The sequence below is a fragment of the Fonsecaea nubica genome (genome assembly GCF_001646965.1).
Source record: "Fonsecaea nubica strain CBS 269.64 chromosome Unknown Scaff43, whole genome shotgun sequence".
NCBI lineage: Eukaryota > Fungi > Ascomycota > Eurotiomycetes > Chaetothyriales > Herpotrichiellaceae > Fonsecaea > Fonsecaea nubica.
In genome coordinates, this window is record NW_019173716.1 from 185,040 (window position 1) to 197,129 (window position 12,090).

Here is a 12,090-nt window from a genome sequence, read left to right on the forward strand (position 1 = left end):
CTTTGCGAGTCAACAGCCCAAAACAAGTGTGCTTCCGGGCATGGCCATGTCGAATTTCGCCTTCCTCCGTGGTGTGGGAACCCAACCCTGCAAGCACCCCAAGAATGCAGATTTGGTTGATTGGGGTGCTGGATAGTGCTCGTCAAGGAGAGCAGCTACTGGTCAACCTGCTAGCGCTGGCGCTCGGTCTCGCAAGGAACGCTGATCTGTTGTCGGTGGTGACAAGAAATGCGCCCAGCCACTTGGTGATCCGCTCATCGCCCACTTTTCCACCGACCCAAGACTATGCAACCCACTTGTGCCCGTGTCTCCTGCTAGACGGTGCCCGCCTCGTCTTGCTTCCTCTGGCTGGCCTAAACCAAAACCGCTCATGGAGAGCTCGTCATCCAGCGTCCCCAGCGTCAGACTACAGCCCAGGGTTTGCGAACTTTGACGCATCGATGTGGGCCCTACCCCTTCCTGGCGTACTATTCGCAGCACCCTCTGACCAGGTTCTGACGGGTTTTTGCCCCACAAGCATGGGTGGCATGAGTGTAGGCGGTCCGTGCGTCGACGCTTGCCATGTTCGCCATGCTCGCAATGGCTCTTTTCGAGTACAACGTCCGTCATACCTAAAAGGACATGATATTGCCTCTATACCTCAATACATCTACTCGCATCAACACCACCACAAAACCATCCAACATCCCACCTGGAACCTCTCAACCTCTCTCCTATATCTCACCATCTACTCTCTGCCCTGTATCACTTTGTATCCCCATACCTTCTGGTCTCTCCTTTGCCTGCTCGACTTCCAAACCGATCACCACATATAATCCATTGGACCTACATTCCATATCCAGGGACTGGCCGCATTTCTTGTTACATTTCCTCAAAACACGTCTCTGGACCTCTTCTGGACCCATGTTTTGAACTGTTCTTTTTGGTCTTGCTCGACTCTCCTCCCTTTTCCTAGACCAAGTACTCCGTACTTTTGGGCTCTCCCAAGAATGCTATTGACGCCACCATCGTCCCCTCAACTCGCGACTTGCCTTTCACCAGAGGACCGATTGGGGTGCGTTCTTGCTGGCCGACTCGAACTGGTCTCCATCCTAGGGATTGGCGCTTATGGAGTGGTCTACCAGGCCATCGACAGACACACAAACATCCCCTATGCCGTGAAGGCCCTACCCAAGATTGGATTGGATCCCAGACAACGACGCTTCCAACACCGCGAGATCGCCCTTCACCACCAAGCCAGCCAACATCCCAATGTTGTCTCGCTGCTTCGCATTCTGGAGAGCCCGGACTGCACATACGTGGTGATGGAATTCTGCCCTGAAGGCGACTTGTTCTCCAATATCACTGAACATGGCCGATTTGTCGGTGACGACCAACTGGCCAAGCATGCTTTCTTGCAGATTTTGGATGCCGTCCAGTATTGTCATTCCATCGGGATCTACCACAGGGACCTTAAGCCCGAGAACATCCTGGTTACCAACCACGGCCACACTGTCAAACTCGCAGATTTTGGGCTTGCAACGACCGATTCCATTACTTCGGACTTCGGGTGTGGATCTACTTTCTACATGTCTCCAGGTACGCCCAGCTGGCCCCCCAATATTACCCATCGTTGAGTCACTACTAACAGTCTTCGCAGAGTGTCAACAAGCACCCACACGGCCGTACGCCCGTTATGCCGCTGCCCCCAACGATGTCTGGAGCCTTGGCGTTATCCTGGTGAACTTGACCTGTGGCCGCAATCCCTGGAAGAAGGCCTCTCCCGATGATTCCACGTTTCGTGCATTCTTGAAGGATCCCAAGTTCCTCAGCTCGATCTTACCCATCTCCCCTGAGTTGAACATGATCCTGAGACGCATCTTCGAGTGTGACCCGCACAAGAGGATTACCCTTCAGGAGCTTCGCGAGTTGATCCTCAATTGTCCGAGGTTGACGACCAATTCGTACAATACTCTCCCTCCGTCGCCTCCTGCGTCTCCCTACGATTACGTGGACCCAATGGATTGTGCCAACATGGCTCTGCCACCCTCGCCACCTGCTTCGCCGTCTCCACAACAACACTTCCAACCTCAACCTTCCGAGTGGTCTTTGTTTGAACCTGCTTCCAAGCAGAGTTCCTCTTGCTCTTCGCTTTCGACGGATTCCGGATACGAATCCGAAGCTCCTTTCCATGATGCTGGTCAACGTTTACAACCTCCCGTCTTCAACTTCTATGGCAACGTTATTCCGCTGAATGAGCATGAAAAGGCTTACTATCCGCAACCGAATTTTGTTCCTTCGGTTGCTGCGTTTTAATCTTCCGACTTTGTTTTACATACGTTGTGCAGCAATCTTGTCGACGCTGTAACGAGTTAACGGTGTTACGATTGGGATTTCCCCTCCCATTTTCTGGATAACCCTGGTGGTCGATTTTACGATATTTACAACAAAAACTTCTTTACCGGAATGGACTGGACATTTTTCAGGAAAAGCCAAGGGGTGATGCAGATTTTTCGGAGAAAGTCAGCGCATTTGTCGGCATCTTTACTAGACCGTGGATTCTCTTTTATGTGTGTGTGTGCATGCGCGTGTGTTTGGGAGCTTGAGCGTCGAAAGTTATCGGATGAGAAGAAAAAAACTGGGGGAAAGGCAGGCGCGTTTGGAAGAGTATAGTCGCTGTCCCTCAAACCAAGTGCTGGCGCGAGACGACATGTTGGGTATATGGGGAGGGTTTTTTGCCACTGTTACTGTTACGCTACGAGGATTTACCTGTGCAACATCCTATCTGAGGACATATCCTAGGACCAACCATGCAAGCTGGCTCTGGCCATCCGAATCTGAGGATGATGAACACTGAGTTTCTTAACGCTGGATCTCACGGACTGACTCTGGACTTCTTGTCCGTCGCAGTCCGTGTTCAGCTGCGGGGCACATGGCTTGAAGGTTATATTGTAAATAGCTTCAATCGACTGAGAATCAAAATGTCGAATAATATCCAACTTCTCTGGGTCAAAAAAGATTGTACTCTGCTGATTCATAACAGGGTTTTGAATTTTGGAATCCTCCTTGACCTCGCCGTCGCTCTGAGGGTCACGTGGCGAATGCACGTGGCCGAGGGCGAACTTTCCAGATGGGCCTTGTAGCATGGAAGTGGCAAGAAGGGGAAATCTGTCTTCCTCCCCCCATTTCACACCCTTCCAGACCTCTTCCCATCCATCCATCGCCGATCAGTCGAGGATATCTCCCTCCGACCATTCAGCTGGGAGAGAGGGGCTTGTGGCCGCCCTCTCCCGCGGTTCTATTCCTGACGACATCATGTTTTTACCATTCAGCGCAGCCTGCGAGGCAGCCTTCGCCCCGACTGTGCCGCTGGGGTGGCTCACTAATGCAAGCCCCTTCTGTTCCAGCCTTCGTCTTTGACAGCGCATGCGTCAGCCTCTCGGCTTTGCTAGGATGCATTGGCTGCCTTATTCCTCCTCGTTGCCCCGCTTTGTCGACCCTTCGATGACTTTCTTTGGCAGGATCCTCACCCACCTGCGGGCTCACGGTTGGTCAGGCTGGCAAATCTTCAAGACTTTTGCCACTGACTACTGCAAGGTAGGCTGCAACCTTCACCTGCGTCTTCAATCCAGATGAACCTTGGTATCCTCCGCTCCTACGAATGATAGAACAAGATTTTGGGGTCTCCGGCTTCAATGGGGTGGCACGAGGGATCCCGTCCACCCTATTACCTGGAGAAAGGATATCCATGTCCGAACTTGAGGGCGAAACCGACCAGATTTACATGAGACTAACCCAAGGATATCGGAGAAATAGCCCCTCCCCTCCTGTGCCGCGCACACTGAGCACCACCGAAACCTACCGCTAAGAATATGACCACCCATCAGAGTCGAAAGTGTCCCTCCATCATGGGCGACTTATGCAGGAGCTTTGACGTTCGCTACCCTCCAGCGATCGACCCTTGGAACTTTGAGAACGACGATGGGCTCCAGACCGGTTTGCTAGGCGTAGTTTTGGGCACGGATGAGGGTTGTTCTCAGTCCTGGCTGAAAAGCAGGAGGCTTTCGATACCCAAGAACGACTCCTGCAGCCTTCCAGACAAAGGATTAGTTGGACCAAGGAGTGCGAGGAGGGGCAGCGGCGGAGCAATAACCACACAGTCCCACGATGCTGATTGACCAGCGAGCGCCCACACGAGGGGTCAACAGCCCTTCCAAGTACCTCCGATGCTTGTACAGACAGTTCAGTAACTCAGTACCCCTCTCCCTATCCCGCTTTGACAGGTTGGGCATTGTGTCACCGATAAGCCTTGATCCAATCCTGTCGACGATGCTGAGTTCTACGTCAGCCCCATGATTGTGCGCCTGCACCACCTCGATGGGAGCCACGATGTTTCAAACAAGAGAAAAACTGGGGCCGAGTTGTTGAAAGTCACAATATACCTACTGTTCGGATGCTGACCGTGGCAGTGACCGAAGTCAGCAGAGAAACAAGAAGCCAGGAGTCCCGTACCTTGAACCTGGAGAGCAAGCCCATGTCCTGGCAGGCCTGAGACGGCCGACAAAAAGCCACCGAAGGACTAGGTACTACTCTGGAGGGCCAAAGTCACTTGGGCACAATCGTTCTTGACGCCGTCCTCAGCCTCAGCGACGAGCCAGTGGCTTTCGCGAGGCCATGTGCTTTTCAAAGCGAGCTTCCTTTGTTGGAAAGGTCCATTTTCTCGAACAAACTCGGGGACCTTTGGCAGACTGTTCTTGGATTTGACTTCCACCCAATTGAGATGTCAGACTCTTCCGAAGCGAGCCGTGCTACAAACAACTCGGCGATCTGTTAGGGGTATAGATCGTTTGCGAATTGTGCCCACTCACGTCGCTTTGCGTCCGGAATGCCTGGCACGCTCAATTCTAATGACAATGTCTACTGTTCGAGCGGCTGTTCAGGTTCGCAAGCACGTTGAATAGCCCAGGAGCCACCAGATACAGTTGGCATCCTCACTCTTCGCCACTCAGTCAGCTGGAGTGTATCGCATGAAGGGGTGGCATCACCAGGCTTGATCACCTAGTCTATGAAGCCGAGCACTGCTCGACGACGACGCCAGTACTAAATCGGAGCGTCCATCTAGATGCCTTCTGTTGCCGCCATGATGGTTCTACATGGTCTCCTGACCATCCGTCATTTGAAAAGGTAAGAGTCAATTGATCGAAGCAGCATCTCTGCGGTTGGTTGAAAGACAATGTCAAGTCATACCATATATGGCTAGTTTAATTCCTGGAGCTGAAAAGGAACTGCAGATGTGTGCTCCCAAATCTTGGTGTCGATAGCCCCAGCCTGGAGTACAGTCATCATTCATTCAGCGAAGGCAGCACCCAGGCTTTGTCGGTGATGGGTGAAAAGGCCCATTCCTTTACGGATAGGTTTCCGCGAATGGTTTCCGGAGAAGCGGAACCCGCGACCAACTCTCACTCACGTACCCCTCGAGTTTCTTTTGCCAACTTGGTCTGGATGCTCGTGAATACGACATGTCCCTGAAGGCAGAACCCCCCACCGATTAGCAACGAACCACACCACTCAGGCATCAAGGTACTAGGGCCGCAGCCCAAGCAACCTCTTGAGCCACGAAGCAAAGCCTCAGCCCAACTAGCGACAAGCACATGGCGAAAATGCCGCATACAAAGTCAAGAATGGGTTGTACTCTGATGGTTTCGTGGCGATGGGTGAATTCCCCTGAGGCATGCACCGCGACTTATCCGCCAGAACACGCGCCCTCCTGCTGCGTTCGCCTTGTTCAGCGAAGCGCTATCTACCATGATCAAGATGATTGCTCTGTGGACGTCCAGGCTTGGGTCGGTGGATCAGGGGCCGAGTCTATTGCGAATTGTCACTCTCCCTCTTGTAGACAAGGAAGGTACTGGAAAAAGATATAGGCGAGAGGCATAGATCACATGACCCATCCGAAGATTTGGGAATATTGTTGGGACATGTGCCGGTAGGGTGGAAAATCCCAGTCAAGTTGAGGTTGGTATTGAGGAAGGCAGGGTGAGCCGCCGCATGCAAAGGGTATGTTGTCCACGCTGACTGGAGATTGCACGATTGATCGAGTCTAACACCTGGACGCCTCCCTCGGTGTCGACATTGGATTCCAACCAGACACAAAAATGGATGCTCAATGGATGTGTCGTCAGAGCCATCAAACAGGCCAGCCCACACGGTCGGCGGTATCTCAGAACACCTACATCAGCTGCCGAGTAAAGACGTTGAGGTAAAGACAATACTCCAGGTCCAGGCTGTACGCCAACGTCAGCCTCGTGAAAAGAAGGCCAAGCGATCTACTGATCAGAAACGCTGCTCTCATATCATCTTCGTCTAGTCTCAGCCTTGTCGATCTTAGAGGAAAAGGAAATCATGGCGTGGTTCCCATCTTGCTGTCTATTTTTGGCTGATCTTGCTGTGGACGGTGGATCTGGGGACACTTGGACAAGATCCTGACCAGGCATCAACGCTTCTCGGGAAGAGCCATTTGTGCCATTCCAAGAAAGCAGACCGAGGGGATATCAATCTACTCGAAATGATATCATCATGAGAAGAGACCGGAGATTCTTGCCACTTGGTCTCTTACCTCGGGATGCTCCAGCACTGATCCGGCTGAGGTGAGAAACCAAAGGCACTCGTGATGCTCATTGCTGAGTACCTCATACGTCGGCAGCTTGGTCTGGGGAAGTCAGATTGACGCCACATCTGGTCCGTGCCACAGGCGAGACTGCGCCTCGAACTCAGTCGCAAATAGTAGCTTAACCAGGTCTAGCGGCCGCGTGGGATTCGAGGAGGTACCTGTACCGAGTGCCGTGTACTCGCTACCAAGTATCTCCTTGCAACTAATGGTCATTGTGGGCAGCAGTTCCTCTTCCTCTCGAATAATTGATCCACTGTTACATTCGCATCGCTCTTCGTCCTCAGCTGTTCAGTCTCTCTTTGAATCTTTTCTCAGGTCATGCTTTTTCTGTCCAAATACAAGATGATAACGGGAAAGAAAGACCAAGTCCGACGTTGACAAAGTGATCGTGGCTGAGCCAAGTCACTCCCAAGACTCACTATTACGCGTCGCACTCCGCGGCGGTTGCTTCCCTCGTCTCGCAACCCTTGCCCAGCAATAATGGCAGACACAGAGTGAAACTTCCACTATATGGAATCCCTTTCTTCATGATTATTCTTGGTCTAGAGTGACCCCAGATCCTCTTCACTTGTTCACAGCTGCTCTCTGTGCGTGCAGACCCTTTCGTTTGCCCTCAGTGCGTAGGTGTATATCACTGATTAGCTTCGCATCACCCAAAAAGCAAAAATTCTCTCCGCACCTTGGAGTGACTGCAGGCACTTCTCCCTCGGCTCTTCTAAGCAGCCAAAGCCCAGCAAGTAGCAGATCAAATCTTTTGTTGTTGGTCAAAGCACCAACCGCGTTCATTCAAATCCTTCATACCAGTCCTTCAAAGCGAACAAATCGCCTTTGCCCCAAAGATTCGAATCTGACATATCCGCTCCGCCGCCTATCTGTCAACGAACCGAGCTCCAGATTAACGCGCCCTATCGAACTTTTTCGTCCTTTCTCGAGTCCCCCAGGCAAGCCAGTTAAGCGAGCACTACAACCACCACCCATCCAACACTAGCGAACGAAATTTCAAGGTATTAAGAAAGAAAGAAAAACAGATCAGAACCATGGCCGACAAATTCGACCCCCCTGCATACCCTCCTCCTGCGCAGTACGCGGCCCCCAACCACAGCCAAACGGGCTTCCAATCGCCGCCGCCCCAGATGGCCTACGATCCCAACTACCAACAACAACAAATGTACGATCCCAACCGCGGCGCGAACCAGGGTTATTACGGTGGTGGACCCCCGCCGCAGGGCTACTATGGCGGACCTGGCTACGGACCACCGCAAGGCTGGAACGGCCAACAGCCCCCACCGCAGGTGGTTTATGAGCGGGATCGAGGCGGCTCTGGCCCGGGTATCTGTACTGGGTTATTGGCCGGGTTGGCGTGTTGTTGCTGTTTGGACGCTTTGTTTTAAACAAGAAATAAAGAATAACGAGATTCCTTTTCTCTTGATGTGTGAAGGGGGCGGATACGTTAGGAGAGAAGCAAAGGAAGGGGGGAGGAAGCTGGGTGCTGGGATTATTAATATGAGTTTTTCGGTTTCCCCTACAAATGGGTGATTGTGGGAGTGGGAATGGTTCGTGGTGTTTGAAATGGGATTGTTGCATAGCGTAGCGATGCGGATTCGGGGACAACGGGGCCCTTTACTTGACTCCATCACAAGTACAAGGTACAGCTTATCGATTAGAATTGTTATATCTAATTCTTTCTATTGGATGGAATGGCCATCACAGTAGCCAGATTGTCACTTGTGACCAGATTCATTGTTCATGTCCTCTTCTCACATCACAGAACAAGTATTCGTCCCGCTCAGTCCACCACCCTCCTTTGTCGTCGTTTTCGCTGCGGTCCGGGTAATGTCTTCCAGGACCTCCCACATCAACTCGCCCGTCACGGCGCTGCACTCGGCGTAGCGATCACAATACATCTCTTGGGCGACGCGCAGCGCTTCCTGCGGCATGACGCACTCGTAGGACCCGTCCTCGCGCCTCTCCTCGGTGCGCTCGTCCCGCTTCAGGCCCAGCAGCATGACGGGCATGGTGTGCTCGAGGTCATGGTAGTGCAGGGACAGCTGGTGGCGCCAGTAGTGCTGCGCGTTGTACAGGGAGTCGCGGGACGAGATGGAGAAGGCGATGATGGCGAAGGCCGGGTTGGGGGGAAACGGGTCGATGAACAGCGGCGACGTCGACGGGTGGATGCGGAACTGGTACGGCCGACGATACAGGGTGACGTCGAAGGTCACCGGCCCGACCGGGGCGAAGACTCGCCTGTGCGGTGGCGCGGGCGGGTTGAGCTTGCCATCGCGGATGTGTTCCAGCTGTCTATCACGCCCCCCTCCACAATTTGAGCCTCGATGCCGGACATACAAGTACATACAAGCGATTGGAGCGATGGGGGAAAAGGGGGAGACGCAAAAAGGACCGCCTGGCCGAAGCAGAACTCGCACAGGGAACGAGGAGGACTTACGACAGGAAGGTGGCTTTGCCTACGCCGGGGCTGCCGAGGAAGAGAATGTCAACTTCCGGCACGGGTTGAGCCTCCTTGGGCACTTGCGCTGTCATGGCTGAGCTCTTTGATAGAGGGCGTATGCTCAGTCATCGCGACACCTCAAGGGCAGAAAGGGTTTTCGCGCCATGATATCGAGGATAGAAGTGCGTGCACCAGTAGTTCGGTGCTTGGAGGATTTGGACATGATAACAGCCTCGGCCAAGGGGAGCTAGACCAAGCCTTGACCAGCGCCACCAAAAGAAACGATGTGGGTGGAAAGGGTGTCGGTCTGACGAAATATTATTTGTTTCACGCTGGTGCATTGACACCATAGAGTATTAAAAATGGAAGTAATTGGTTCTTGTCAGACTGTGCTTATCTCAATCACCAGCCCGGAACGTGGCATGATACGTCATCGCGCTGGATGGCAGCCACCACAGCCACTGTCACCTTCCTTGACGCGTTTTCATCTCTCTTGAAACGGTGCCGCCTGCCTGCTGCGTTGTCTCAGGACCCGTCAAGTACCATTCCCTCATCCATACCCTTCCAATTTTATGCCAGTCACTCAACTGTCCCAGCTCAAAGCGGGTCAATTCGTCTCGATCGTCCTCAAAGCAGACCAAAGGACCGGGCGTCAGGTTCAAGGCACCGTCTCTCAACTGCTCACCCGCCACAATCACCCTCGAGGCATCAAGGTCAAGCTGACCGACGGCCGGGTCGGACGAGTCCAGCAAATTCTCACGCACGCACAACAACAACCACAAGCTCCATCACACGGCAGGATGTCGTCGAACAATCCCTGGGCAAGTGCCGAAAGCCAAGGGAATCCGTATACCGCCCCCACCGAGGAAGAGCAACAACAGCAACGCCAACAACAGAACCAAGGCGCCGCACAATCCTATTACCAGTCCCGTCCTCAGCAGGGCCAGACACAGCAGTTTCAGCAGCAATCGCACCAGCAGTCATTCACGCCCGCGCAAGGCATCAACCGTAGCGACACCGAACAGCTGTTGGCGCAGCAGAGCGATCGGGCCGAACAGGTCGAACACATGCAGCAGTATGAAGCGAATGCTCGGCAAACAGAGGACGACAGAATTCAAGCGCAATTGCAGCGAGAGTTCCCCAACATCGACAGCAGTCTGATAGCTGCCATCTACAACGAGAGGAAGGGACAGGGCGATCTGGGTGAGGTCAGGGAGTTGTTACAAGAATTGAATACCTCTTGAATTGAGGGACATGATCATTAAACTGAGCGCGGAAAGAAGACCATTGTCCTGGCTCCTCAATAATACGGATCAGTGAATCCGTTTGCACCAAAGAAGCAGAGAGGGCACACCGTGAAATCGAGGTTATGAGGGCTAGTGCTTCGCTCTAGACAGGGTCAACCTTGTTTTCGGTCTGCCCTCATTCATGCATCTCTGGTTCTCTTCTAGGGGCTCGAGTAAACTATGCAATTAACAGACATGCCTATTTCTTACGAGATATGTTTCACATTGATCGTGTGGGAGACTGTGCTCGAGCTGATAATGGATGTTTGCAAGTGCTATCACGGAAGTTACCTTGCAGCCAGCGTTGCCTCAACCCGCTCGACGATGTTGGCTGATCACTCTGGTGATGCTAGTGCAAATCTGATCTGCACCGAGTTCTCCGGTCTTTGGACCTTTCAATATGTTAGGGTCACAGGTTCTGTATCCCTGAAGATAGTATCCGGCAGTCAAGCATTTCCGCAGATCATATCATTGACCAAATGAACAGTATGGTGAGGTTCCCGAAGGTCGGTTCTTCGTCGGCCTGGATGTGCTGGCCTCGTCTAACAATAGATCCATGACTCTTGTGCCGCTCTGACGGAACATTTTGTTTGGCGGTCAAGGCTGTCTTCTTGCCGCCGCTTTGTGATGCTGAAACCCGACACGGTCAACTGTCAACTGTCAAGCCATGTTAGAAATGATGTCAGTGGTATCTCAACACACGCAGTAATCCCGTTGTCAGGCATTCTAGTCAGTTTGTGCGAGGTGGTTCGGAGACCGACTGTCTGACCCCCGATCAACCGTTGGTATAGGGCAGATACAGAGAGGATGCGTGAAGGCTTTCGGCGATTCAGATCCAACGTGGAAGGGATGGAGATCGCGATGACGTTGTCGATCGACCAATCGCGGTCGGCCATTCCTGCGCAGCCTTGCACAGGGTCATCATCCATGGCTTGAACACAGAAGATGTGAGGCAGCAGTGCGCTTCTCGTGTATATAAATACACCTCGATCTTTTGATTTTGGACTCTCAATCCACACAGATCCAAAGCTTTTCAACAAGAAACCCTCCTCCCTCCAGGAGTCCCTCTCCCGACAACCTATCAATCTACCAACTCAACCCAGACAATCATCCATCCAATCCACACCATACCATATCAACCCAAACCATTGAGATATCCAATGGCGCGCTCCTGCTCCCTCCTCAAAACCGAGCCCCATCGCCTCCTCTGCCTCGGCGCCCACCACGACATGGCTTTGAGATTGCAAACAAAACTCGCCCCCCACTTCACCTACTGCGCGATCCTGACCAAGATCGAGCCGAAGCGGACGTACTCGCTCGACAACTTCGCGCTGCTCCTCGACGCGCTCTACCCGCCACCCGAGGGCGTCATTGTCGGCGGCGGATTCAGTGATGAGGAGGCGGAGCAGATGCGCAGGGTGGTCGAGGAGCGCGGGGTCACGGACGAGAATGGCACGCCGGTCAGGTTGGTCAGGGTCCCCGGTGGGACGTTGGAGAGGGCAGGGCCGGAGGGGTTGGTGGAGACGATTAGACAGTTGCTCGGGGAGGCGTTTGGCGTTGAGTGGTGATTGATATACTGTCCTGTATACCGACGCACGTACCTAAACACCTGTGGTTTGAGCGGATGTGGAGATTGGTGCATACTGAGGTTCTTGGGGTTTCTTTTTTTTTGCCTCTGCAAATCACGAATGTATACCATTCTATGCCAT

General features: G+C 53.0%; 5 protein-coding genes across 5 annotated transcripts; 4 read left to right on the forward strand and 1 right to left on the reverse strand.

Moving 5' to 3' along the window:
* Positions 1-989: 989 nt before the first annotated feature.
* Positions 990-2,295, forward strand: AYO20_06704 (hypothetical protein; the record flags this gene model as incomplete). The annotated part of the gene is made up of 2 exons (XM_022644993.1): positions 990-1,578; positions 1,640-2,295. 2 exons carry the CDS (start codon positions 990-992, stop codon positions 2,293-2,295), a joined length of 1,245 nt encoding a protein of 414 aa, XP_022499068.1.
* A 5,391-nt stretch (positions 2,296-7,686) lies between these two features.
* Positions 7,687-8,040, forward strand: AYO20_06705 (hypothetical protein; the record flags this gene model as incomplete). The annotated part of the gene is made up of 1 exon (XM_022644994.1): positions 7,687-8,040. The coding sequence occupies one exon, from the start codon at positions 7,687-7,689 to the stop codon at positions 8,038-8,040; it is 354 nt and encodes a 117-aa protein (XP_022499069.1).
* Positions 8,041-8,406: 366 nt separating this feature from the next.
* On the reverse strand, positions 8,407-9,187 carry AYO20_06706 (hypothetical protein; the record flags this gene model as incomplete). The annotated part of the gene is made up of 2 exons (XM_022644995.1): positions 8,407-8,947; positions 9,093-9,187. 2 exons carry the CDS (start codon positions 9,185-9,187, stop codon positions 8,407-8,409), a joined length of 636 nt encoding a protein of 211 aa, XP_022499070.1.
* A 480-nt stretch (positions 9,188-9,667) lies between these two features.
* AYO20_06707 (hypothetical protein) lies at positions 9,668-10,339 on the forward strand (the record flags this gene model as incomplete). The annotated part of the gene is made up of 1 exon (XM_022644996.1): positions 9,668-10,339. The coding sequence occupies one exon, from the start codon at positions 9,668-9,670 to the stop codon at positions 10,337-10,339; it is 672 nt and encodes a 223-aa protein (XP_022499071.1).
* A 1,271-nt stretch (positions 10,340-11,610) lies between these two features.
* On the forward strand, positions 11,611-11,949 carry AYO20_06708 (hypothetical protein; the record flags this gene model as incomplete). Its single annotated transcript, XM_022644997.1, has 1 exon — positions 11,611-11,949. The coding sequence occupies one exon, from the start codon at positions 11,611-11,613 to the stop codon at positions 11,947-11,949; it is 339 nt and encodes a 112-aa protein (XP_022499072.1).
* Positions 11,950-12,090: the final 141 nt, after the last annotated feature.